Here is a 27,938-nt window from a genome sequence, read left to right as displayed (position 1 = left end):
TCATAAACAGTTTCTGCTACAGTGTCTAAGATTTAAACAAACAATCATTGCTTTTCAGAATACAACTCCAACCCATTAGTGATATAGGAGTGCACAGGAGAAAAAACGATTGCACGTTACAGAATTCAACAGAGAGATAATAATTCTCACACTACTCAGTAGCAGCAGTTCAGGATGGGCTTTCCCCCCTCCTGCCTTCATGCTGTGGGTTTTACAATCTAAACACAGAAATTAAATTCCTATAGTCATAACTCAGCATCCTCCAATTGCTCCAAAAATGGACATTAAGCTCCTCAAAGGGGTTGACAATGTCCTTTTAAATTATAGCTGCTGATTTAGATCACTATAATATGACAAAATAGACTTCAAGTTCTCAAGCCTGGAGACAGCACAATGATTCTAAGCAGATTCTGTGCGATCTGCCCTCTACCGTTCATCCAGGAAACAGCCGTTTTTGCAACTATTCCCCATGTACAGAGAGCCAAGAGTGTGCACAGTACTATATAGGGAAGAACAGAAGAGTTGTGCCAGGAAAAACCAAAGTCCTGTCTAGTTCTGATCTCACAGTAAAGTTGTTTTTATGAAGGCCCCCATGTAGGGCATGGACAAAATAAGATCATCCTACTCATGATTACTGGCAACAGACATTGACAGGTATTCTTCTTCTGATTCTGGAGGCTGTATATGGCTATCATCTTCTAAGCATGACACAGCCACTGCCTAGAGGGGTGATAAATGCTATTACTAACACCCACGCCCCTAATTATTTTCAATAATAATTATGAACCCAGCAAAGGTACTATCTTTCCATGGTGGTGGGATTGTGTGCTCCAGTGAGGCAACAGGCTATGCTGATGGGCAGCAGTGCTGCTGGCAGAGCCTCCAAATCAGCTTTTGTTGAGAAGCCAGACAAAATGTGCCAAACAGCTACTAGGCAGCAGTAGTAGCAGAGGATCACACTAGCAGAGGATCTCTCAGAGACAATGACAGTGGCATCATAGTTAAGGCTTGTTAGCACTTTACAGAGGAAGCCACAGTTAACCTTCTTTTGATGATTTTTACCGTGAAAATCCTAGAATCATACAGTCCAAATTTACATAAGAGATAGTGCCAAGAGATGAAACTCCCAGGTTAGATGGTACTTGATGAGCTACTGGGATATGACAGAAAGATCTAGACAGAAAGATCATATCAAAACCTTTTATTATGTAGATCACCAAATTAGGCCCTGAGCTGTAGATTCCAGTTTAGCATTTTGAGACCTACTGGCTATCATAGAGTCCCAGCTTTCAATGAAAAAAAGTCTAGTTTATAGAAGCTGACTTACAAGACAAAATGTTCTGGTACCATACTGCTCAGGTGTTTTTAGAAATTAAACTTTCGTTGTTTATAACCTATGAAATCTTCCCCATGAAAAACCATTTATGAGCAGTGCTGTATAAAGTGATAGATATGAAGTGAACATTTATCTGCCAAATGGATTCATTATGAAAACAGTTTTACACTTCTGGAATGGTGATTACATCCCACAGAAATATTATGAACATTAGATAGCATTGATGGGGGCCCTGCATTTCCATTCCTTAATGCCAGGAAACAGATACAACAAGAAGAGCTCATACCTTTCTTTGCTCATAGAGTACTTTTCACTTTTTGTAATAAATAATAACTCACTACTTTAAAAAGTTCCACTGTTCACACCCAGATAAAATGCTGAGGTGGCACTGCGTGTAAGCACAAGTTACATCAGGTCTGCAAAACATCAGATCTGCAAAAACAAGTTACATCAGGTCTGCAAAAACATATAGTAATGTCTATATGGATGGAAAGAGAATAGTGTGTGACACCCCTGGAGGAAAGCCAAATGTTTTATTCCAGTACATTGAAATTAAGGTATGTGAAGGGAAGGGCTATACAATAACTTGAAGCAGGCCTGGCCAACCTGTGACACTCCAGGGACCTCTTACAGGGCATTTTGTCCCATTGTTGCTGCTTTATTTCACAGCAAGGACAGGCAGGGCCTGCCATGCACCATCACATGAAGCACAGCAGGCCCTGACCACATTCCTCCCAAAGTGGAGGGGAAGTGCCAAAAAGGTGCTTTCTCCTCCACTGCGGGGAGAAAAGTGTAGTTTGGGTAGCTCCAATGGAGATGGCCATACTTTCCTCCCCCTTTTGCCATGTGATGGCAGAAAGGGCGGCAGGGCAACATGCGTTGCTGTGAATTGCCACCCTTTCTGCCATCTGATGAGGATAGGAACAGGGTACCAAACCACCCTCTCCCATCCCCACCATTAAGGACGGGAGGAGGGAGGGCGTGCAGGGTGACACAAGCCACCCCACAAGCCTTTCCTTTCACCAGTGATTGCTGGTGCAACGGCATGGCCTGAAAGGGCCATGTGAAGAGGTCACAGGTGTTTTGGATTCTGCTTCCATGATTCCCAACAGCTGGTAAACTGGCGGGCTGGGAATCCCAAATACCAAGGATGCCACAAACTGGCCAGGCCTGGCCCTGAAGGAATCTAGGAAATGGTGGAAGAAAAGTAGCCAGAAGGGCCATCTCAACAATAATCTGGAGCTAGTGGTTGATACACAGGGAATGCAAGTCATGGAATTGATGTTGTGACACATTATCTACAGTGGGGAGATGAAGATAGAAAGCTTTGAAAGCATGAATGAATCAGCTTCAACTTGAATAAACACTGCATTGCATCTAATTATGACATTTACACCGCATCTTCAATAGCCAGTCAGCACTTCCTGAATAGCCACTATGATGAGATAATGTCATAATGACAAAAAATCATTTAAGCCTATTTAGACACATCTCTGTTACTCCAAGTTGTCATCCAGGTAATGCAGCAAGTTTAGAGGATGTCTTAGTAAGAGATATTCCGTGAATTGATAGTTAAGATGTCCCGAAGCACCAGTGGAAAGCTTGTCCCACCTCAAGATGCCTTGTGACAGCAATTTGCATCCAACGGAGCCACCATAGCCAGCAATGAAGGATCAATGTGTTGTGGTTTGATCACATCTGAAGAACTACAAATTGACCACTTCTGCCCCACGCTTATCAAGATATAGTGGAAGCAACACACATAATAGAATGAAATGCAAAACTCCCTACTCCACAAGAAAGCAAAGTTTTTGGCCACTCTAGTTGGCTAAAACCTCACTCACCATTTCACCATTTGCTTCAACTGTGTGCCAAGCTACATGTTTTTAAAGCAAGCGTCATTGCATTAGTCTTCTGAGGAAAATGTTTAAAGAGGCCACACTGTTCCAAAAGTTCAAAGTCTGACTGTCTGCCCAGAATCTGTAATGTAAAGTATCCTTTTGTTTGCAGCGGCTGTTACATATCAAAAAGCAATTATGTTTTCAAGATACTCCCTGTGTGACTTTTTATCCTAAGGGAAATGAACTAAAATAGCTGTACTACAGATTTGTTTGTGGAATTCTTGCAAACATGTCCTAGAAAAGAAGATTGCCTTGAACAGTTCTCACACAGAAAGTATTTTGCAGGTTATATCAGTGTAAGAAGCCATCTTCAGCATAAAAAGAGAAACGAAGGAGAGATGCTAAATTTGACTCAGTTAACCTTACAACAGGAAAATATAAAAAGGACTTTGCTGTCCTTAGATTGCAGCATGGAACAGTATTATTTATTAATTATTTATTTGCCCCATATATACCCCGCCTTTCTCACCCCAAAGGGGAGTCAAGGCGGCTTTTTATATGTACAGTAGCAAAATACTTCTTTATATGTACATTAAAAACTATGTGCTTATATGATTCTATATCCTTAAAACTATAATAAAGAGTCTGGAACCTTTTCACATTGCTGAATAACAGCACTATGACTCCTCTGTAACTACCATGGTTCCATTCAATGGGAGCTTAGAATTTGCAGTTTAAGGAAGGTAAGACTACAGAGAGTGCTACTATCTTACCACTTAATACTACAAACACTACTATTCCATAGGATGTTGTCATGGTAGCTGAGTGAACTCATAGTGATATAACTGTATAGTATGAAAGTACCCCTAGTGGCACCTTAAAAACATTATATAAACTACAGCTCACTTTAATTTTGGAATATTCCCTGGAACGATAAGTGTTTTAAATTTTGGATTTTTTTCAGATTTTGGAAAACCTGTATTTGCACATTTATACATAATGAGATATCTTGGAGAAGGAACCCCACATCTAAACCTGAAATTAATTTAAGTTTCATATATACCTTATATATAGTCTGAAGATAAATTTGAACAATAATTTTGTGCATGAAATAAAGAATACAGTATGTACACTGAACCTTCAGAAAGCAAAAGTGTCATGATCCATATGGACAATTTGGAATTTTGGAGTACAGTGTTCCCTCAATGTTCCAGGACCACCCAGAATACGTGAAAATCCACAAAGTAGGGGCACTATATTTATTTTAATATTTACACATTATATTAGTAGTTAGGTGGTTTTTTTCGCCTTCGCAAGCCTTCTTCCTGCACTTCTTCATGGTGGCCTCCTCTCCGGTGTCTGTCATTTTACCTTTTGCACATGCGCATCCTTCTCTTCGGTATCCAGAGTGGCCCGGCTGGCCGCTGATGAGAGGGAGGGCACATGCGCAAAGGGGAAGCTGGCACCTCACCGCAAAGCAGTGAGGGAGCGAAAAGCGAACCACAAAGTAGGGAGGGAACACTGTAGTTTGGAATACTAGACAAAAGATCTTCAACCTGGACTACTAAATTCTTTGTTGCTTTTGGTGCAACAGACCACACATTGGAAAAATTTCTTATTTGAACTGCAACTCCCAGGATCCCTAAGACAACATGGCCTGTTACCATACATAGATCTCTTATGTAAAGTGCATACTGCCAATAAAGAGTACAGCCTAGTTCAGATGCAATATACCAAGTCCAAAAAAATAACCATAGGGCAAAAAGAGCACAAAGTAAGAAATGAGATCATCTCCTCCTCCTCCCTTCCCGTTCTTCCTCTGTTTAATTATCTGGAGGAAAGTTTGCAGTTGATTAAACTATAGTTTCCCATAAAGTTCAAACTGGGGGAAATTCAGTTTAATTGCTTGTTTCAAAACCAGTTTGAAAACCTGGGCACATGGGATTGCACATGGGAGTACACTTGAACAGGGTCCCATGTGTCTTTATGAATGCATATGCAGGAGCACAATAAAAGGCAGCACTGTTTTACTTGAGAGCATGGAGAAATGGAAACCACCCAAAACCAGGGAACAGATGCAGATTCAATTTCTTAAAGTCCCTAAATGAGCATAATTTGAACAGATTTAGCTGAGCATAGAGATTAGATATAAATTCATGTAATGAAGTGGACCGTATTCAATACCATAGTCTATAACTAGCATTATGCTGCAGAACTCTACACTGTCTGGCAAGCAGTGACAAGTGCAAAGCAGCATGCCTTTTTAATTGTCCCTATTTAGCAGAGAGAATCAAAAGTAAGCTTTTGCCATCCCACCTTTTCAGCCGTTTTTAACATATCCCATTTTTTTCTCTTCCTTCCACTTTTCCTCATTGTCTTCAAGCTTGTTTCCATTGCTAAAAACTGAGTTCCAAGTGAAAAAGTACTATGCCTTAATTAACACAGTTGGAAGAAGTAACATACAATTTTAAGATAAAATCCAAAACCTTAAGGCCACATGAAAAATGAAAGCCAACTTCCCACTCTAGCCCTTGATAATTGCTGCTTAGCAAGAACACAACAGGATTTTACAATGGATGTTTATGTCTTGGTTTGCCAAATTACAGAGGAGGCCTAGTACAAAAGTATCTTTGTGCAAAGTACTGGTATCTGTTCAAACTTGATGACTGCCAGCTGAACTTTGCCTTGGAAAACTGTAACCCAGAGCAGTTCAACTGGCCAGATACAGGTAGATTTGAGATACCCTCCAGCCCTTCTCTGTTCTCACTCTGACTTCTTCCCCAGTTGGATGGCTGAACACAATTCAGAACAGCTATTTGCCAGTTCCTGGAGAATATTGCAGTAGTCTGGAGCAGCAAATAAACATACTTTCCCCTCCACACCCAGCATAATGACAAGTAGTAAAGGTCAATGGGGAGCACCAGTAAAATCAGTATGTGTGGTAAAGTTTGCAATGGAGAAACAGAGAATAGAGAAGTAGACAGAACTTCAGAGTAAACTGTGCAGAGTGCCGTGGAAGATCGTTCAAGATAAAGTTCAGAATAGCTGAAACCCTTTGATAGGTCCCATTGATATATTTTCTATCAATACAGAATATGAAGATTTCTAAGGTACAACATACTGGCTATGGGAAATCGTGTTTTCTAAATCGTTTAAAATGCTTTTTTTTTTATCCTAAAGGGCTAAATAGCACTGTATCAGGGTTCTGAATTCCATGGTGGTGGACTTATAGTTATGTCAAAGAGCATATTAATAGAATCTCCAATTTCTGCGCCTCTGGTTTAGTTTGATAACATTGAGAATTGAAGATGGAAAACGATATTTCAAATAGGACTGTGACTGTCAGCTGAGAAGCATGCAAGTCTTGAGTTTTATTTATTTATTTATTATTTCACATACTTGTATCCTGCCCTTCTCACCCCAAAGGGGACTTAGGACGGCCTCACAACCAGCAACAATTTGATGCCCAACATACAATTCCAAAAGTAACCATTACAATTAAACCCAAACATTAAAACATAAATTAATTAAAACAACAATTAAAATCACGCAAGTCCAAATCGTAGTCCAGGATAGGTCCATCAGTCCATCACTTTAAAAGTTCTCAATTATTGCACTGCTATAGTTACTGCTCAAATGCTCTGGATCAAAAACTGAAATCTAGAGCAGCAACCACACTGGCCCATAGCTTGCCCTTCAAACAGAGAGAAACTAAGAGAGAAACCTTAGTGAAAGGGGTTCCCAGATCAAGGAGAAATAGGGGGATTTTATTTCTTCTCGCCTACTTAGGGAGGCAGCATAAGGAACATTTGTTTTAGCCTGGATTGAAAGCTTCTAGCAGGAGTTCTACACATTAAAGCAATGTGATAACTTACACAAGGGATAACCTTGTACAGTACTTGTAACAGTATTGAACAGGGAACTTGATGCTAGAAAACATGCCAAGAAATTCTCCTCCTGGTCGGCGAGTTTGTCCATATGTACTCATGGGATTAACTGAAAAGAATCACTTGTCAAATGTTAGGCAAATGTTATATTGAACCTGACTATTACTCTTAACCCATTCACTTCTCTTTTAACCTCAACAAGCTTTCAATTAATATTAATGTTCCTTTCAGAAGGAACTGGTGCTTGCAGCGAACATATCTTGCCCAGGAGAGTAAGGCAAATTTGTCTAAGCTCAAGTATTTCAGCAAGACAGGCTTCTTATTTTAAGCACTCACCAAGGAAGAAGTAAATTATACTTGGAGATGGGATTTTAAAAAGACAATCAAAAGAGGAGGAGTGTCAATAAATCTGCCCTCTGATGAGGATATTCTATTAGAAAATCATTTGTAAGTATATTAACCTGTAAAAACAAATTGCTGATGGGTTCATGGGTTGAATGAAAATATTATAGAGGTCATTAAATGTAAAAGGGAATGGCCAGAGCCCATGCTTTCTAGAAACCAGTCAAAACTAACATCCTCCACACATACACACACACAAAATACCACTACCACCTGGAGGGGGGGGGGGTAGAGATAAAAAAAAAAAACCTAACCCACTGAGTGATAAATACCTCCCGTTTAAGATGGAAAAAAAAAACCACTGCCAGCACCAGCATTTAAAGGAACTGTACTGGCAGTAATATATGTTATATGTTAATTAAAAACCTTCAAGGTACCATGGATGTTAGTAATTTTACTTATTTCTACTTCTAAAATAAAAATATAGATGAACTTAAAATTAATATTTCTTTTGATATTTACTTAATATTTTATTTTTTTCATGTCAGGAGCAACTTGAGAAACTGCAAGTCGCTTCTGGTGTTTTATGGTAATATCAGTAAAAATATTTCTTTACTCATGAAATGTGGAAACAATTACATTTAGTTCTTCCATTTTTGCATGACTGCTATGAGAAGGGTGTCTAAAGCACTATGTAAGTGTTTGATACTGTAGGAATCCTACTGAGAATTGGTCAGGATGAACCTTTTGTCTGTGTAAAAGCCTGGGACTATTGTGAGATCAGAGGCATTGGGACAGGTGGAAGAACAATACCTGAGCAATACCAGGCCAATTATTTCTCAGATATCAAGCTGCCTCTCCTCGCTTGCTATCTTGCATGGAAGTTGTCTTTTAACACAGGGGTAACTGGTCACCTGTGTAAAAGGAGCTACAGAGGTAAAAGGAGATGTTTGAAAGTAGTAAAGAGCCCTGGAAATATTCTATGGATGAGGTAAGGGTGTTTCCACAGGTTTTGAAGTGTCTGGATGAGTTTCTGTGCAGTTATAAAACAAAGACTGTTGCAAAATTGTACATAATTATTTTTGAAAAATTTTGGGGTTTGGGAGAGCTGGACTGGTAGGGGCTTCAAGGGCTGGAAAAGTTAGGTCCAAGAACAACATGTAACTCATAGACACACTCTGCCCAACCCCTGTTTTAAAACTGAAATGAAATGAGTTATGGTGTAGGGATGTTATGAATATGACTTATCTTTCAAGATACACGCTCCTCTTTGTTACATCATGCTGCTCAAAGAATCAAAAGAGTGGAAACGTTTTCACAGATCCAGAAATCTCAAGGAAAGGAAAGGGCCTAGCTCAGTGTCAAAACACATGTTAATGCTCCCAGGTGTGGGCCATGCCATCTTCAAAAAGGACTTAGTTCACCCATACCTTGCAGGAGCGATGGGATCATGGGAAGATTCAGAGGTTGTAAACATTATTTTTCCCAAACCAGAAGAAACTTTCTCTGGCTGGTAAAATTTTCAGTACTGAAGAGATCAGTTTGGACTTACGAAATTACATGTGTCCCAAAAGGACATACCTCTATCCTGAAGAGCTACTGGCTATTAATGCAAATGATACTGAACTAAATGGACAAATGGTCTGACCAGGACAGAGACTACAAGCTCTGAGGATCCTTCGCCCAGCATGGCTACTAGATATGGTGGCTGGGGGTTTCTGGGACTAGCAACGTCGGTTTTCCAAGCTTGGGCCTGACTCAGTATTAGGCCGTTTCCTAGTACTGTTTTGTATCAACAGCCACAAAAGAAATAGCAACCATGTGGCTTAGAAACTGACACAAATGAAGGGAATTATATTCCCATCACAGCATCCCCACATTATAAACATAAAATAGAACCATTCAAATGCAATCGCAGAGGTCCACATGATGCCCAAGAAGAGGTATCAAATACAACATTGAACAGAATGACTAATTGTGTCCAAGTGGGAGGATGACAAGGCAAGTACACTGTAGAAGTCAAAAGCAAGATTATCTTTCTTTGAAACTAATTTTTCACAATAAATTTCTGTAACTGTACTTTGCACTTCTAAACACACACACACACAAGCTATGTTTAAAGAAATGAGAGACAGAAGGTCTCTTGGACAAACTTTCCTAATTTCGAAATACACCCAGGGGGTAGGGGAGTGTAACAAAATACTTTGGTCAAGAAGCATCACCCTCCTTGAACCCACTGCTAGCTTCCTATGTTCTCAGAATATTTTTAACAACTGGCATACAGCTCTGCACCATATGGTATGACACACTCCCAAGGAAAGGACTAGATTTAAATATCCAGAAAAATAAAAATAAACGTTATAACCTATCCAAGCACAAATAAAGATACATACTCATAGGTTCTGTAGCTCTGCTCACAAAAAGAATTTTGAGGTTATTCCAAAATAAAACAGAAAGGAACGCAAATCAATAACACTTTACTAAGTGTTACCACTAAAAATAACCATCATTTTATCACTATTTAAAGCTTCTTTGCCTACCGTCATAGTTATGGACGGATGGTGTATGTTCCTCTACTGAACAAAGAGAAAACGAGAGAGCATTTGGTTTGGTGGTCTAAAAAGGTACGCCTGCCCCAGATTTAGTTTCTGTCACTCAACCTTCTGGTGACAGTGCTTGTAGTTTAGTTCTTAGAGAAGAAATGGAAATTGGGAATGCCAGATTTCATTATCCATTAAGCAGTGAAACTCACTGAGTGGCCTTGGGTTAATCATTTTTTCCTAACCCAACCCATCTTACACTGTTATTATAAAATGGATTGAAAGAGTTGCATGTGTAATGTTTTGAGTTCAAGAAGGAAAAACTGGAAATTAGTATCGTTACTAAATAAATAAAAATCACAATGTTACAAGATTGGGGATTGGCGTGATTATCGCATCTTTACCATAGGGGTTTTATTTCTCACAGCTTAGACATCTATGACATTAACAATCTTAGATATACAGATGATGCCACTTCTGAAAATGAGGAAGAGCTGAGAAGCCTTATAACCAAAGTAAAATAAGAAAGTGTAAATGCTGGGTTGCAGTTAAACATTTAAAAAACCCAAGATTGTGGCAACCAGACTGATCTATAACTGGCAAATAGAAGGAGAAAATGTGGAGGCAGTAACAGACTTTGTATTTCTAGGCACGAAGATTACTGTAGACGCAGACTGCAGCCAGGCAGCCCAAAGACATTTACTTCTTGGGAGGAAAGCAATGACCAATCTCGATAAAATAGAGACATCACATTGACAATGAAGATCCACATAGTTAAAGCAATGGCATTCCCTATAGTAATCTATGGCTGCAAGAGCTGGAGCATAAGGAGGGCTGATCGAAGGAAGATGAACGCTTTTGAACTGTGGTATTGGAGGAAAATTCTGAGAGTGCCTTGGACTGCAAATAGATCAAGCCAGTCCATACTCCAGGAAATAAAGCCTGACTGCTCACTGGAGGAAGGATATTAAAGGCAAAGATGAATTACTTTGGCCACATAATTAGAAGACAGGATACCTTGGAGAAGTTAATGATGATAGGGAAAATGGAAGATAAAAGGAAGAGGGAAGGAAGGTTGGATGGATGTTATCCCTGAAGTGACTGACTCAACCTTGAAGGATCTGGGGGTGGCGATGGCCGACAGGAAGCTCTGGCGTGGGCTGATCCGTGAGTTCACGAAGAGTCAGAAGCAACTAAATGAATAAACACACACACAAAAGGCATATTTCATAACATTGCAGTTTTAATAGGCCTCAGTTTTTACATATAATAATCTCCAGTCCATAAATGCATAATATCTGTACAGTAGTGGCCCACCCATAGATGGAATACCAACTATACTGCTGGAAGTTTATAAGACAGGCTTATCTGTCTGCCCATTTCTGCATTTCATGCATGTTCAGTAAGGAATTCTGGAGGGAACTGCTCTTTATGTTACCTGTTGTAGGCAGGCATGCACAGCTACAGTCGGATTGGCTAGAATAAAATCCTGCTTTTTACCATTTTAAGCTTGTTAGTGCATTGTTTATCTACTGTAACCTTATGCTAAAAACTGTATTTATTCAGCTTTCTTTCATCATGTTCCCATTGCCAATGCTGCTAGAACGCTTGCAACTACACTGAGGATAAGGGGGAAAGGAGGACTGGATGGGCATAAAGAGGCTATATAAAAAGGGAGATTTTCTAGACAGATGCATTGTTACCTGAGGTATGGCTGTATGTGATAGATATAATCAGAAATGCATATATCATTACAACAATATGGATCTTCTTTGCCTTGGTTTGTAAAAGACTATGGGCAGTGCATTGCAAAAGAATATAGAAATTAAACCTGGCATCACTTTCTAGATATAAATCAACTACTTTGTGGTTGTCAGTAGAGATTAAAGAAAGCTGAATTAGAAATATTTCTTAAATAAGTACCTTAATTAAATTATGCTAATGTAAGTGAAACCAGATATGAGAAATGAATCTTAAGGTATTCAACATCCTTCAGAGAAACTCCTACTGAAAACAGGTCTCAGGCCTGTTAGATTTGGTTATTTTACAATAATGCCTAATGTGTATCTAAAGAGACCTACCATAATTCCTATAGGTCATACATGTGGTGACATCTGAACAGACTATCATATGTGGCATAAACTTTCATGGACCAAAGCCCATTTTGTTAAATGCATGGTAAACTGTGAGGAGATCTTGACCGGCTAAAGTGCCTCTTTTAGCCATAGTGCACAAGTGTGACCTTACAATAGCTATGAGAACTATACAAGTCAGTTAGCAAAGGAGGGAAATTCTTCCCCCCAGTTTGTCTCTAGCTTTCATAGCTCTTCCCAGCTTCTTACTGCTGTGCTAATGAGGAGTGTCCAATAAAGTCATTATTACGGTTATCCCTTCATATCCATAGATTCTTTATCCACAGCTTGTACATTTAAAAAAAAATCAAAAAGCCATTTTCTATAAGGAATATCATTTGACTATGCAATTGTATATAACTGGACTTGAAGATCCACAGATGTTGGTATCCACGGGGCTCCACAATGAATACCAAGGCCCTATCATACAAGTTAATTATTTCACACTACTAAAAAAACTATTGTTTCATCATGATGCTTGCAGAACTCTAAAACCCATCTTCCTGGTAGCAGAGACTCAACTCACCTTTACAAATAAGAGTCTGCATACATCTTTGTGATGCCTCATGGGCCTTGTAGTCCTGTTCCAAGTACTATCGTGGCGGATGAAGATGAAAACATGGGGTTTTCGCCGGTTCAACAAGAGCCGGAGTCCCTTCACCTGCCGGATGTTGATGTTTGCCCTCAAGAATTCAGTAAAACAGGCCTTGGACAGTACTCCCCTCCGTTTCCCAGGAAGGAATCTTACTCTAGAGACAGAGGAGTTAGAGAAGCAAATCGGAGAAGTTTACGGATCGCTGCCAAACAACAGGCTGATTAGGACTGCTTCCCTTGGGAAATTCTAAGGAGTCATGCATCTGGACAGAGTTGGGTTTCGCTTCTCGTTCTCTAGGGAAAGAGATTGTTGGCGGGAAAACGAGACCCAATATAGGTGTTTGGCGCGGGAGATTCTTTGCGGAGTCAATTGATCAGCTTCAGGAGAGAGATCGTGTGTGGACTTCGTAACCCCAGTTCTTTGCTTCCCGGATCAAGCTTTCAAGCCTTTGCCTTGCCTTGCTGTTTAACCACGGACCCTGCTCCACGCTTCACGTTTTGCCTTGTTTCTAGTCACGGACCTAGCCAAGAACCAAGTTTATTTCCAGCCTTGTTGTCAAGCTTCATTGGACTCTAAGACTCTGTCATTTCGCCACACTATTGCTTGGCAAAAGTGTGTGTTTCGGTCAAGAGGATTAAAACTTTGAACTCTAATATCATTTATTGGACAATACATTTTTGGACTATATTTGACCTCATTTGAAAGGTCTGCTTCTGAACTATATTCTTCACTTGTTTTTATTGCTTTTATATATTTCCTTAATAAAGATATTAGATAGAGATTGGCCTCCGTGTACGGTTATTGGTGCCCAGCAGCCAGGGGTCTGACAATCTTACTGTTAATGACAACATTGTCAGCTTACACTTTTCTCTTTGTTTCACAAATGATTTAAGACTCTATAGGCATTTGCCTCCTTGTGCATAAGACTAAACCACAGGCAAGGATGTAGGAAGGCACATAAGCCTCACTCCAATTGTCAACATGCTCCTGACAGTTGTCTCACCAAATGTGAGGGTCTGAACATGGTTACAGTGCCTTCAAGATTATGAATCCAGCTTTATTAGCTTTCCTAGTCAACATATGAAGGTCTGGGAAGCTTCCCCACATGCAGAATGTTTTAGAGTAGAATTTGTTCCAGCTTTCCAGGATGATAGCTAATTTGGATATGACTCAACAGGTTGATTCTACTGTAGTCAATGACTACATGATGTAAGAAATAGTTAAAAATCAGCAACATGACAAATTGTGTTTATGGTGCCACGTTGTTATATACTTGTTGGTTAAATAAATAGGTTTATAAAAGAAGAGCCAGTTGAGTTAAATTACAGAGCAAAAATTTCAAACCCATCACAAAATAATTTGTGAGAATTAGAATACAGAAAAATGCTATATTTTAGTCACAATATTGCTGATGTCACAATGATAGTACATATGTAGTGAGCTGCAATTTTCCATAAGGTGTGTGAGTCACAAATTTCCCTAACAGATCTTCTCTTGGGTAGGATTTGATGACAGCAACAGAGTTACCAAATTAAGATCTCAACAGACATGGGTCAGAAAGCACAATATGTAGACCTGCAAACATATTTGGGCGCAAAGGAAGAAGATCTGCACATGGTCCAGTGGAGCTCTTTCTGCAATTCAGGAAGAACTCTTAAAACTTTCATCATCATTAGGACCAGGTTACCTGAGAAACGCTTGTTTTGTCCATGAACATGCCTGTGCATTAAGCTTTTGCGGATAGTCTTTTTCCAGCTCCCCCAATATCTCAGGTGCCTCTGGCAGTGAAACAAGCAAAGGCCTTTCCGGTGACTAAGCCTATGAAATCTCTTATCCAATAACTCTTCTCTGATATGCAAAGGCCTTTCTGTTCTGGCAGACATTTGGCTTTTTGATTATTCTCAGCTGTTATCTGGCAGCTGGTATTGCATTGTCTTTTTGGACTCTGGTGCATTATTTTATGGTGCATTATTGCAATGTTGCATGTTATTATTGTCAGCTACCTTGCTCATCTGTTATGAAAAAGTGCTGTATGAATAAGCAGAAAGACAACATAAATGACACTGCTTCCATCTGATGTCACACCTCTCCCTCCATTTGATTAAGAAACAATGGTGTGACAGTGCCAAACAGAGGTTGAAAAGTTAGTTTTAAGAAGAATGACTATCATGACATGCTGAGACCCCTCTGAATCCTATAAAGCCATCCTAGAAATGCTTCGTAATGTTTGGCTTCAGTGTATTATGACAGTCATTCTTCTTAAAATCAATTTTCCAAGTTCTGGATCCAAATATCCAAATGAAGGTACACACTGATGACATTGGGGAAGAGTCATAAAACTCTCCTAAAAACATGCAGATGGATTATAAAGCAGCACTGTTCGACTGTGCGCCCAGTTTTCCATATCTGTGGGTTGAACTTTTGTGGATTTACTTATTCATGGGTTTGTTTAATATGACCTCTCTAAGAATCTCTAGATCTTCAATGGCCTTGGAGGATAAAGAAATTCCTAGAGAGGTATTCTCTCAGAATAAAAAAATATGGGTTTTTATTTATGTTTCCCCCATTTTCACAGGGGTCCTGTGCCCTCAAGACTCATCAAAACAAATAAGTAAATGAGCTTTATTATTAATTACCAGGTATAAACTGAGTGCCCACTAGAGTAACTTTAATTCTAGTTGTGTGTCAGGGATTAAGACAAATTAATATTAAGATAAATAATCATAATCAAAATATCTGGTTTCACCCCCTTTTTGTTTTTGGCAATCTCATTTAATAGGAAAAAATGGTACTATTCAAATATCCAGGCGGAGCCCACTAGAGGGAGCTAGAGAGCGAAGGATAGTCCATTTTATGGGGAGGGCTTGAAGGAGTAAAACTATTTCCCTCTGTTTTCCTGCTTCCCCCCCCCCCCACCCATGTCCCCATTGAAGAAACAACATTTGTTTATGATATGGGAAGGGAGGGAGGGAATAACCAGCAAAAACGGGGAAAATAGTTTCCCTCCTTCAACTGCTCCCATAAAATGGACTATCCTTCTCTCTATAGCACCCCCTAGTGGCCTCCACCCAGATAATGGGGCAGCACCTAAAATTCAGATTGTATTCAGATGTTTCTATAGTTATTTCCTTATTAAATATGCTCACTGTAGCTAAACCACTAATCAGGGTTTTGAAACCATTTTGTGTGTGTGTGTGTGTGTGTGTATTGAAATGTATTCAAAGTACATTTAAATATTATATATACACATTTCTTAACATTTATTATACATTTTTAAAACAAAATTTGCATGTTACAATGACATGATATGTGTAATATTTGTTCCTGTCTTATGGCTCTCAATCTTTTGAAGTTTATCATATGTGACTCTTATACTAAGCAGGTTTGGCCACCTCTGCTGTAGGTAGACATTCCTACTACGAATCTGGTATTTTGACCAAAATCTAGCAGGAAACGCAGTAAGCTATTGAATGAGTGCCATCACAAAAAGGCACTAAGTAGTGCACATTACTATGGTATGGCAATAGAAATTGAGTGTTCTCCAAGCAACCCACTCTTTTTTTGCCGTTAACATTTTACAACCCAGTAAAACCTTCTTGCTATTTTCATTTCAATTAAAAACATCTAACATCCTTTCAGATATAAAATTAGTCATTTGCCATTTACGTTCTTCCTCTAAATGGACCATTTGCACCTTTGAAGATGTTAAAAGACACAATTTAAAGGTAAAAACAGCAGAAGCATTCTTGGCTCAAAAGTCATGCGAATAGCCCAGGCACTCTCCAAAGAGTGCAAAAATATATAAACAGGATATCCAAATGTGCACACTAAACGAGAATGAGGCAATGGTTTATCTAACTCACGCTAATATATCCTAAGAAGATTATATATTCATGGATTTGTTTTAAGAGTCCTTGGCATGTACAGAATGAAAAAGAAATACTGGAAATGTGGATATCTGCCACTGCAATAAGATAACCATCAACAGAACATCCACACAATTATTATGTCCTTACTGGAGAAATATCAGCAAAGGCCTTAATTTTTATAGCCTGGTTGTGTAGTTTTTGTCACAATTGAGTCAGAATTGCCTCCTACACAAGAGCAAGGAGCATCTACAAATTATTGTTCAAACCTTTTCTTCTGGTACCTGACATGTATGAAAGAATGCGCATGCAAGTGCTGGTAATATTAGTGGAAGGCAGTCCACAGAACTAGATTGCGTTACTGTCCATATGTTATCTAGTTTCTCTGGAAGCTCCCAAGGAATGAAGAAGCTGTGCTGCAGTTGGACTCCATGCCATGGGTGGTGTGAACATAGTAGTGGTGTTTACAGCTAAGAGTCAGGCTACACGAAACCATCCTGTGGCATTGCCTCCCTGTGAAAAGTCATTTCTGTGCTCTATTCCCTTTATTCATGCCAAGGCAAGCAAAATGTAGCAACTACTTCGTATCCAAAAGGTTCATAAGTTCTTAAGGGAAGAATGTGAGCTTGCTTGAAATGCCAAATCATTAAGATCAAACTTTTCAGAAGTTTATAAAGAATCTGCATTTCATCTTTTCTGCATGAGTTAAAATTTCAAAAACCCCAGATGAGAGGAAAGGCTTCCAAAAGTACCTTCAGACATGGATCAGTTTGTAAATCAGCTTTGCTCCCTATGAGAGGTCTTCATGCTTCTCATCCAAACAAGCATTTTATTTGTTTATTTGTTTAATATCCTACCTTTATCCCACCATGAGATCAAAGTAACATACAATGGCATTTTAAAAAATCTGGCTGAAAAATACTCCACTCTCATCCAAGCTCAATGGATGCCATAAATCTTGATCCCATGTTGCAAGATTGCAACACAGGCAGTCATGAGAAAGTTTATGTTACAGAACTTCAGTCTTTTTTCTCAAAGGAGAAGAGGAATGAATCAATCAGATTTAATGGTGTTGGCAAAATAACCACTGTCAGCTTTTTCAACTTATTTGAGTTCCCAATAGAAAAAGAAAACCACCCACTAGCTGCTAGGAAGAGCCATAAGATCTGGTCCAGGTTCTCCCCTCCCCACTTGTATGTGCCAAAGAAAGAAAACAACCAACCATAGTGCATGGAAATCATTAAGGATTTGAGGGGGGGGGGAGATTGAGAGAGAGAGAGAGATGACTGAATGCATCTATATGGCTAATGACTACATTGTGGCATAATGACAATTACATCTTATACTGGAAAATAATAATAATTATTATTAATAATAAATATCGCACCCTACTGGGATCTGCGCACATCATCCAAAAATACATCACACAGTCCTAGACACTTGGGAAGTGTTCGACTTGTGATTTTGTGATACAAAATCCAGCATATCTATCTTGTTTGCTGTGTCATACAATGTTGAATAATAATAATAATAATAATAATAATAATAACAACAACAACAACAACAACAACAACATCTTTATTTTGTAACCCGCCTCCATCTCCCCGAAGGAACTCGGGGTGGCTAACATGGGGCCAAGCCCAAATAACTACAATAAAACAAGATAAAATACATTCAAAACAAAACAAGCATCATCAACGAGAAAGTTTAAAAACAATGAAAACAGAATTTTCTTGAGCAGGGCTTCATAGTGGCATCTGGATTGTGGCATTTACTCTCTCAGTAGATATGTACATGAAAGCAATTCTACTGTATTTTAGGAACCAAAATCCACCCTAATCTCCTATGACCACACCTGCTACTGCCATCCACTTTATTGATGTTACTTTGGATTTTCACTGGCCAATTTCATTACTTTATTTGGTGCTTTTGTTGTCTTTTATTGTTTTAAATCATGTTAGTATAAGCCACGTTGGCACCATATGGAGATAAGGAATACCAATGTTATGGAGAAGTAGACCAAGTTATTCTGTCAAGTTGTCACACAATGAATATCTCTCAATCGTTAAAGGCTGGGTCTTGAAAGTTCCCACAAGTCGTTGAAACTCTTTCTATTGGTTACAGCTTTGCATTTGACAAGTTTTCAAAAATCTGAAATAAACTTCAGATCTGAAGTCCTGTGGCACTGGAAGCAAAGAACTGGATTCAGTACGCACATGCTAACATTTCCATATGTCACGTGTTTGAAATAAATTACTTCAACAGATCATCTGGAAAGTTGGGAGTAAGGATTTTAAGTTGACTATCACAAAATGAATCTTGCTAATCATATCCATAATAACTCATACCCAGTATCTGCTGGACTCAAGGGTTTCCATTGAAAGCTCAGTTCCAGAGACTGTATATATCGTTTTGTAAAATCTAAATATATACATTGTAAAATCTAAATATATACAAATAATAACAATACACATGTGGCTAGGAGGGCCTATAGGTCAAAGACTTCCGTCTTGCATTAATTTATGACCTTGGACGATTTGAACATGGCCCCGCAAGGCACAGAATACTGACTTCAGCAGATCAGTGTTCTGATTTTACTTTCTGTATTTTAATGGATTCAACACTGCTCAGGGAACTGGATCATCAGGAAGTCTAAAGGTGCAAAAATTAATTAAATATTTAAAAGACTGAATAGGTTCAGATCTGACCCAGTGCTTCCTTCTAGGTATCCACAACTTTACCCACCATGACAAAGTTCCTTCCACTTTGGACAAGAATGATAGGTTCAAATCTGTGCTAATCCCTTAAGCTAAATGCTTCCCCTATTATGATTGGTCCAACCCCAGAAGCCTCTCCTTCCTCTTTCTACTCCTCAAAGCTAAGAAAAATTTGGTGACCAAGATAAGTTTTGGGCCCTCATAAAGTGTGCAAGCAATATACCAAGAGTTTATGGATGTGGATGAAGGGCACATGTGATAAATTGCCATTTCTCACCCCAGATTCATAGTCTGCTAATTTTCTAGACATGTATGGTACTACATTTCAGAATCAAGTTGCACCAAAGTCCTGTGTGGGGATCCCAGAGCTGTAGGTTTCAGAGAAAGATATTTGCTCTGTGAATGCTTTAACAGCCAGGCTCTCTGTATTGCTTGCTGTATTTTGGCAGACATATAATTTTATAGTTTTTATGATGTTACATTAACCTCTCTTTCTTTCTGCATAACCATTTGCAGAACATGTGGGTGGGAAGACAGCAGTAGGTACCTACAGCTAAGTCAATAAAAGCTGGTCAGAACCAGTACACCCAAAGTGTAATTTAAGCTGTAGGTCAGGCACACAACCCATGGAGGAAGAGAACAGCCTTCTTGTAACATGCAGAATGGAGGAAACACTAAATTCAGTTGAATCTTCTAAAGTGCTACCATAGCTCCTGGAAATTTTGGCTCCCTTAGATGTGTGAGACCTCCCTGCTTGCCTGCACAGGACAATGCTTATAGAGATCACACTCTTTCTCCTGACCCAGTTCACAGGGCACCAGGAACACAAGACATGCTTCTCTCTTGTTCAGAAACCAAGGGATTCTATAAACGCATCATACTCATCTCACAGGTGCTCTGATCCTGATACATGATATCTGTGACAATTCATTTGCATTGTGTTTCTTTGGGCTTTAATTAGTTTCAGACCTTGCTTTTTGCAGAAAATCCAGATTTTTGGGCATGTGGCCTAATCTCCAGATGGTATTGCTTTGCTGTGTCACTGGTGGGGAGTAGTTAGTGGTGGGCAGAACTGGTTGTTGGGAAATGAGCATTCTCACCAAGAAGTATTTAATTATTGGGATTAATTTTAGGTTTTTTTAAAAAAGAAAGTTTGTGTGGATTCTGCCATATCAGTATAAGCACACCTCCGCTTAATAGAATATACATTTGTTTGCATGCATAATGGAAGGCAGGGTGGAGGAGAGCAGAGCATCCATGTCTGCACGACTGAAAATAATATACACAAGATATTTCATGTGTACATTATTTTTAACGTGGCACATTTCAGCAAATCAAATCAAACTGACAATTGTTGATTACATAACAATTCACACATATATCCTGAGATAGTACTTAGCTATAATCCTGCCAAAGGTGCTTCTACTATGACACCTCTTGAATAAATCTCTATCAGCACTGAAAATTGGATCTTGACATTTTGCCCTCCTTCTTGACAAAACCGCTCTAGCTCTGTCAAGTTAGCTGGAGACTAAAAGCGAACATCCACTTTCAAGTCTTGCCACAAATGCTCAACTGGGACATTGTAAGACATTCAGGTGTTTGCTTTCAAATGGCTCAGAACTCAGGCTCCTTATTGTCTTGCTGGAAAGTGAACCTCCATCCCAATCCCCTGTCACTTGCAATTGAAACTGTTTTTCCTCCAGAGTTGGCTCTATTCATCTTTATCTCAATGTTAAACAGCTTTCTAGTTCCTGCCGAGGAAAAACATCCCTACAGCATGATGCTGCCACCACTATACTATACATCATTGTGCTAGCAACTAACACCATTCCATTAGCATAGAATCAATCAACACAGATGTTTTGCATTGTTATGGATTTCTTACAGTTTGGCCCAAAGGAAAAAAAACCAGGCCTACTTTAATAGCCTACAGCAAATAATGTGCCCATTTCACAAAATTGCTCATATTCATGCTGACTTAGGGTGCATCTACACTGTAGAATTAATACAGTTTTATACCACTAACTGCTGGAGTCTCACCAAATGGGGTTCCATAGCATTGAGCCTCGGCAGTGAAAGTGTGGATGCATGCTTAGATACCAAAGTTCATATATTTCTAGTAAATGTAACTATGTGCTTGCTTGTTCATTGTTGATGGGCACTTTTAAACTTGTGCAGCCTGGATCCTTGGAGAGATGTGAGCTGGCACATATGTACTACACCCTTGTCCTTCCTGGCTCATTAAATGGGCCAGAGGGTAAGGAGAGTGATTAATGACTCTTTGCATCAAGGCAGGGTCCCAACATGGGATCCTGTCATAAGACCTCATTTAGATCCTACTGTACTAGATAACTATCAGGCACTCTGTAACCAACCCATTTCTGGACAAGATACTGGAACATGTGGTGGCTTCTCAATTCCAGGAGTTCCCTGGATGAAATAATTATCTTGATCCAATTCAGTCTTGTTTCAGGCCTGGTTATGAGACAGAGACAAATTTAATCACCTTGCTAAATGACCCATAGAGAGAACTGGTCAGGAGGAGTGTGGCCCTTTCAGTTCTGCTGGACCTCCTAGTGGCTTTAGCTATCCTCCCGAGTCAACTCTCTGAGATTGGAGGTACTGTTCTACAGAGGTTTTGTTCTTTCCTGGAAGGGCACTCTCAGAGAGTGGTATAGGATTTCTGCTTGACCTCCTGGCCATTGGCCAGTGGAGTTCCTCAAGGTTCATTCTTGTCCCCTATGTTTTAACATCTACATGAAACTTCTGGTAGAGGTTGTTCAGAGGTTTCTGGATATCAGGTGTCACCAGTATGCTGATGATACCCAATTCTCTTATTCCTTTTCACCTAATTCCAGTGAAGCTGTTCCTGTGCTACACTGGTGCCTATGAGATGTGATGGGCAGAATGAAGGCATACAAATTGAAACTTGCTCCAGACAAGGGAGAGGTACTCTTAATCAGTTGAAGGACAGATCTGTGAATATGGATTTAGGTTATGTTAGATGGGGTTAGACTCTTCCTGCAAATGCAGCTTCGCAGTTTGGGGAACTCTGAACCAGAAAGCCCAGGTTTCCTTGCATGAGATGTCATTACTCACTACTTACCACATCTCCATACTTCCAATGAACATGATGATAGTAAGGACTGAACTGAACAAGTCCAACAACCCCTATCACCTTTCCCAGAAAAAGACAAAGAATTTAAGCAAAGACAATGTTTTCCCCTCCTTGGCACTCGCAGTTCAAAATCCTAAACTGCATTTTTGGGACCCAAATGTATGGGATTCATGGACTTCCATCCTACCCTCTATAGCACCCAGAGTACATACACACTTTGGTTATAGCACTTTTATTATCACTTTAATTATCATGGTTCTATCCTACAGAACCCTGAGAGCTGTAGTTTGGTTAAGTACTAAGAATTTTCTAATAACATGTTTCTGAAAACTTCCCAGCCTTACATTTCCTAAAGCAGTCCAGAATTAAAACTGATTTTATCCTCAGACCCTCTTTCTAACTTTCTCACTAAAGAACAAATCCCAGGTTTTCTTAGGATGGAGCCATGGAAGTGTTACAAAACTGCTACAACAGTGTAGTGCATATACTTCTTCTGAGAGAGAAAAAGACTACAGATTCCAGCACCTAGGCACATTCATTCAGCTCTCTCTTAATGGTTTGCTTTTGGGGAGGGAACGACAAAAACTGCCAAAGTCCTGTTGCCAGCCTCCCTTGTCCATACAAACTAAACAAACAAAAAATGTTTGGCTCTTCTGCTACCCTATTTTATTAACCTAGAGTTCAACTTAAATTTTATGACCTACTTTGTTAATACGAGAGCTATCATGTTTCTTTTATACTGCACTTCTATTCTCTAACAAGAGACTAGTATTACAAACACAGGCCTAGCTATCTTGGCCATGAGACAAATTCTGAGGTCCATATCCTTTATTAGGCCAAGGGGAAAAATAAACAAATCAAAATGTTTTCTTTAAGAGATTGAAACAGATCTAGGTGGCTGTTAGATTGGATTATTCCATTAGTCTGGAATATCAGTATGCAAAGGAATCTGGAAGCACCTTAAAAATTAGAGAATGAATTTAGTAACATAGGCTTCCATATAGAGAGGGCACATCTACACTAACCATTTGAGTCAGTGGGAAACCAGCAGAGGAAGAAGCATTTCAATATAAATGACATGTGGAGCCCTAGAACCAGATTGAAACATGTACAGTGCTTACTCATATACATACTGCAGAGGTTGGCTTTGACTCAGGCTGGATCTGCACTGCCTTATAATGTGGTTTCGGAATGCAGATGGACTGTATTGACTGGATTATATGAGTTTACACTGCCATATAACCCAGTTCAATGCAATTAATCTGTATTCTTAAACTGCGTTATATGGAAATGTCAATCCAGTCCCAGTTCCAGGATTTACCTGTGAGTCCCCAGATGTTTTGGCCTTCAACTCCCAGAAATCCCAACAGCTGGTAAACTGGCTGGGATTTCTGGGCCAAAACACCTAGGGACCCACAGGTTGAGAACCACTGATCTACAGTATCTGTGGCTTCACAGCAATGGAGGAATTAGGTTTTTGTCACCTTCTCCACCACATGGATGATATCCTTGAAGTGACTGGCTTGACATTGAAAGAACGGAGGGTGGTGATGGCTGACAGAGCTCTGGCGTGGGCTGGTCCATGAGGTCACAAAGAATTGGAAATGACTGAACAAATAAACAACAATAAACCCCACCACAATTTGCATATGCAGATCACCCCATCCCTTAATTGATTTCACCATGTAATGTGATTTTAAACTTAAGTGTGCTGAAGCATGTTATGGGCTCTAATTCAGAGTATCGGCCAACTTTGCTTATCCTGGTTTAATTTTTTTAAAAATGTGTTGCCACATGTGTCATCTAATTATCATGCTGTCAAGCTGCCATCAAACTGTTCAGTGTAGATATGTCCTAAGTCTGTATTTGAGGAAGTAGACTTAGGCTAGCAAATCATATTGCCTGACCCTTACTTCGGAAGAGTGCCTTTTTCTCCTCACAGACCAGGGTGCTGTTATTGCTGGTGTCTGTCAAGTTGCTTCTGATTTATTGTGAACCTATCATTAAGTGCACGCAGCCTGTAGAATTAATACAGTTTGACATCACTTTAACTGCTACAATTCAGTGCTATGAAATTGCAGGAGTTGTCATTTTAAGAGGTATTTAGCTTTCTCTGCCAACGAGTGGTGGTGGTACTTCACCAAACTACAAATCCCAGGATACCATGACAGTGAAAGTAGTGTGAAACCATTTTTTATCCTACAGTTAGATGCACTCATTGTTTTCTTGGCAAGACTTGTTCAGAGAATATTTACACTTTCTGAAGCTAAGAGAGCATGATTTGCCTAAGGCCACACAATAGGTTTCCATGGCCAAGTGGGGATGCAAACTCTGGTGTCCTGAGTTGGGAGTCCAACGTGGTTATGTGGTCCCCTGGAGATGACACGGGGTGCATCTACACCAGAGCTTTCCAAACTGTGTATCACAACACATTAGTGTCATGCAAAGTAAAGGTAAAGGTTTCCCCTGATGTTAAGTCCAGTTGTGTCCGACTCTGGGGGTTAGTACTCATCTCCATTTCTAAGCCGAAGAGCCGGCGTTGTCCGTAGACACCTCCAAGGTCATGTGGCTGGCATGACTGCATGAAATGCTGTTACCTTCCCGCCAGAGCGGTACCTATTGATCTACTCACATTTGCATGTTTTCAAACTGCTAGGTTGGCAGAAGCTGGAGCTAACAGCGGGCGCTCACTCCGCTCCCCGGTCTGCAAGTTCAGCAGCTCAGCACTTTAACACACTGAGCTACCGGAAGCTCCATAGTACCATGAAAACATAACAAGAAATAACAAAAGCCATGGAAACGTATAAGTAGTTGGTTTAACCTCTGGTTTGCTAGTGAAGCTGAATTACTGTGTCATGAAATGATGCATGTCTAAAAAATATGTCACCCATATGAAAAGTATGGGAAGCTCTGATCTACAACCCTTCAGAATTAATACGCTGTGACAGCACCTCAACTGCCCAGGCTCAATGCTATGGAATCCTGGGTACCAAATCGTGCTGGAGCTTCACCAAGCTCCAGCTCCAGGATGCCATCACGTTGAACTATGGCAGTTCAAGTGGTATCAAACTGCATCAATGACACGCACGTCCATTCCACCTGGAGGCTGGCAGGGCTTCCCTCTCCCGTCTCTCCCCTCCGGCCCCAGGGAGCGCTGGATGGAAGGCACGGAGATGCTGGAAGGGGTCGCCTTCTCTCGCCCGCCTTCTCCATCCCTTACCTTCTCCTCCTGCAGAAATGCCACAACGCCCCGAGCGCCAGGAGAGTGGCCAAGGCCAGGCCCAAGGGGGGCAAGGGGAGCAGATCAACCAGGCCCATCCCGTCGCTTTTCCGCGCTCCTGTTGCTTCTCCGTCCTCCTTTCTTTCCTCCTCCTCCTCCTTGCGAGGAAAGTTACTCCAAGCGCGGGGAAACTCCCAGCCCTCCCCCTTGACCTTCCCCTTGCCCGCCTCCAGCAGCGCTCTTGGAAGTTTGCCTCCGAAGCCAGAGGGCTCTCTCATTGGAGGCTGGGAGGACTGGGCGGCTTCCAGCGGGACTCCCGAGAGGCCCGGCCCCGCCTCTGGGGAGCAAAGGACCCATTGAGAGAAGAAAAGAAGAAGGGAAGAGAAGGGGGGGGGGCTTTTCTCTTTCCTCCCGTTCCTTCCTCCCCTCTGCAAGCTGAAAGAACTCATTGTTCAGGATCGACTGTGCTAAGCAAAAAAAGCCAGCACGTCGCTTGGGGAAAATCCCAAGCAGCATTCCAATCCGAATCAGGGAGTTTCTTTGCCACCCGACTTTTCTTTTGGGGTTTAGGATAGCTCAATGTAGCTATTGAGCTGTCCTAGAAGTGAAGTGGAGGCAGGCTTTAAAAGGGCTGAGGCAGGGTTGTTGTTTTCAGACTCTCCAATATTATATAGATGAAACCTAGAGTGCAACCCTGAAGGGGGACTCAGTGCAGCTTACAAACTATGGCAATAATTCAGTGCCAGGTTCAGACAATAATACTAAAACACAATATTATAAAACTGTAAAAAAACATACATATTGATTATAAATAATCTTTCAAATGATTAAAACATATCAAAGGTCTAGCACCAGCTGTGCTTTATAAACATTAAACCAATTGCTTTCGCAATTGGTTCTTATACAGGATCTGTCATACTTATGGGTCATGTTAATCACCAAAGGCTTGCTTAAATAGCCAAGTTTTCAGATTTTTCCTAAAGCATAAGTGTGAGGGAGATGTTCTGATGTCACTGGGGAGGGAGTTCCACAGCTGTGAGACTACCCCACCAACTGTGCCTGCAATGGGGGTGGGACCGAGAGCAGGGCCTCCCCAGAAGATCTTAATAATCACAATGGATATTTTTTAATTGTGTCAGAAGTGACTTTAGAACATACTGCAAGTTGCTTCTCGTGTGAGAGAATTGGATGTCTATAGAGATGTTGCCTAGAGGATGTCTGGATGTGTTACCATCCTGCTGGAAGGCTTCTCCCGTGTCCTCTCAAGCTAGAGCTGACAGATGGGAGCTCACCCTGTCTTGTAGATTTGAAACAGCAACCTTCAGGTCATAGGGGGAGATACATTTGGACAGGTAAGTTGGACCGGAACCCTTTAGGGATTAATAGGCTAAGGCAAGCATTTTGAATTGTGCTCGGAAGCAAGTTGGCAGCCAGTGGAGCTGATGTTACGGGAGATTGTACATTCCCTGTACGCTGCTCCAGTTAACAATCTAGCTGCAACCTGTTGGACTACTTGAAGCTTTCGAACAGTCTTCAAAGGCAACCCCACATAGTAATCTATGCAAGATGTAACTAGAGCATGGACCACCATGGTCAAGTCTGGCTTCTCAAGGTACAGACACAACTGGCCCACAAGTTTTAATTGGGCGAAGGCTCCCCTGGCCACCGCTGAAAACTGGGGTTCCAGGCTCAACAATGAGTCCAGAACTTTCAAACTGCAAACCTGCACCTTCAGGGAGAGTGTAACCCCAGCCAGCATGGGCTGTAACCCTATACCCTGGTCAGCCTTGCAACTGACCAGGAGTACCTCTGTCTTGTCTGCCACTTTAACTGCCCTGTCTCAGTTATATGGAATCATGGGAGCTCTAGTGGGATAAGGCCCCAGCACAATAGACCTTTTAAAACTACAACTCACAGGATTCCCTAGCATTGAGCCCAGGCAGTGAAAGTGGTGTCAACCTGCATTCATTCTATAGTGTAAAAGCACTCATGCTGAGCAACTTCAGGAGGGTTGCCACAATGGCAAATATTAAGGATGAAGAAGACACCTGTTAGAAGATTCTGCAATGGGTTCCTTTTGCTTGAGGTTGCTGGGAAAGGCATAGTTCTGTTCCCCGCCCTCCCTCCCTCCTGCTGAATGAATTGAGTGCCAACTACTTTTGTACTTTGAACTCAGTTTGCAGCTGTTGAAGTAAGCTGGTAAATGGGAAGAGAAAAGAGAAAGTGGGATAGAATGGCAATAAATGGAGTGGCAGAAGTTTAATGGGGACTGTCCCTGACAAATCATGACAGTTGGTGTGTATGTTTTGTAAAAATTGGTTTATTCAACAAAAAAGGAGAA

General features: G+C 40.5%; 1 protein-coding gene across 1 annotated transcript in view; it reads right to left on the bottom strand.

Annotated features, from left to right (window-relative positions):
* The window catches only part of LOC100564185 (cytochrome P450 7B1), a 105,494-nt gene extending 79,604 nt beyond the window's left edge, over positions 1-25,890 (bottom strand). Inside the window, exon 1 of the mRNA XM_008108519.2 lies at positions 25,598-25,890. Coding sequence (XP_008106726.2) covers positions 25,598-25,875 — 278 coding nt within the window. The 5' untranslated portion in view covers positions 25,876-25,890. The remainder of the gene's footprint in view (positions 1-25,597) is intronic.
* Positions 25,891-27,938: the final 2,048 nt, after the last annotated feature.

Source organism: Anolis carolinensis, chromosome 4 (genome assembly GCF_035594765.1).
Source record: "Anolis carolinensis isolate JA03-04 chromosome 4, rAnoCar3.1.pri, whole genome shotgun sequence".
Lineage (NCBI taxonomy): Eukaryota > Metazoa > Chordata > Lepidosauria > Squamata > Dactyloidae > Anolis > Anolis carolinensis.
The sequence above is the reverse complement of the archived record's forward strand: the minus strand, read 5'-3'. Positions and strand labels throughout refer to the sequence as shown.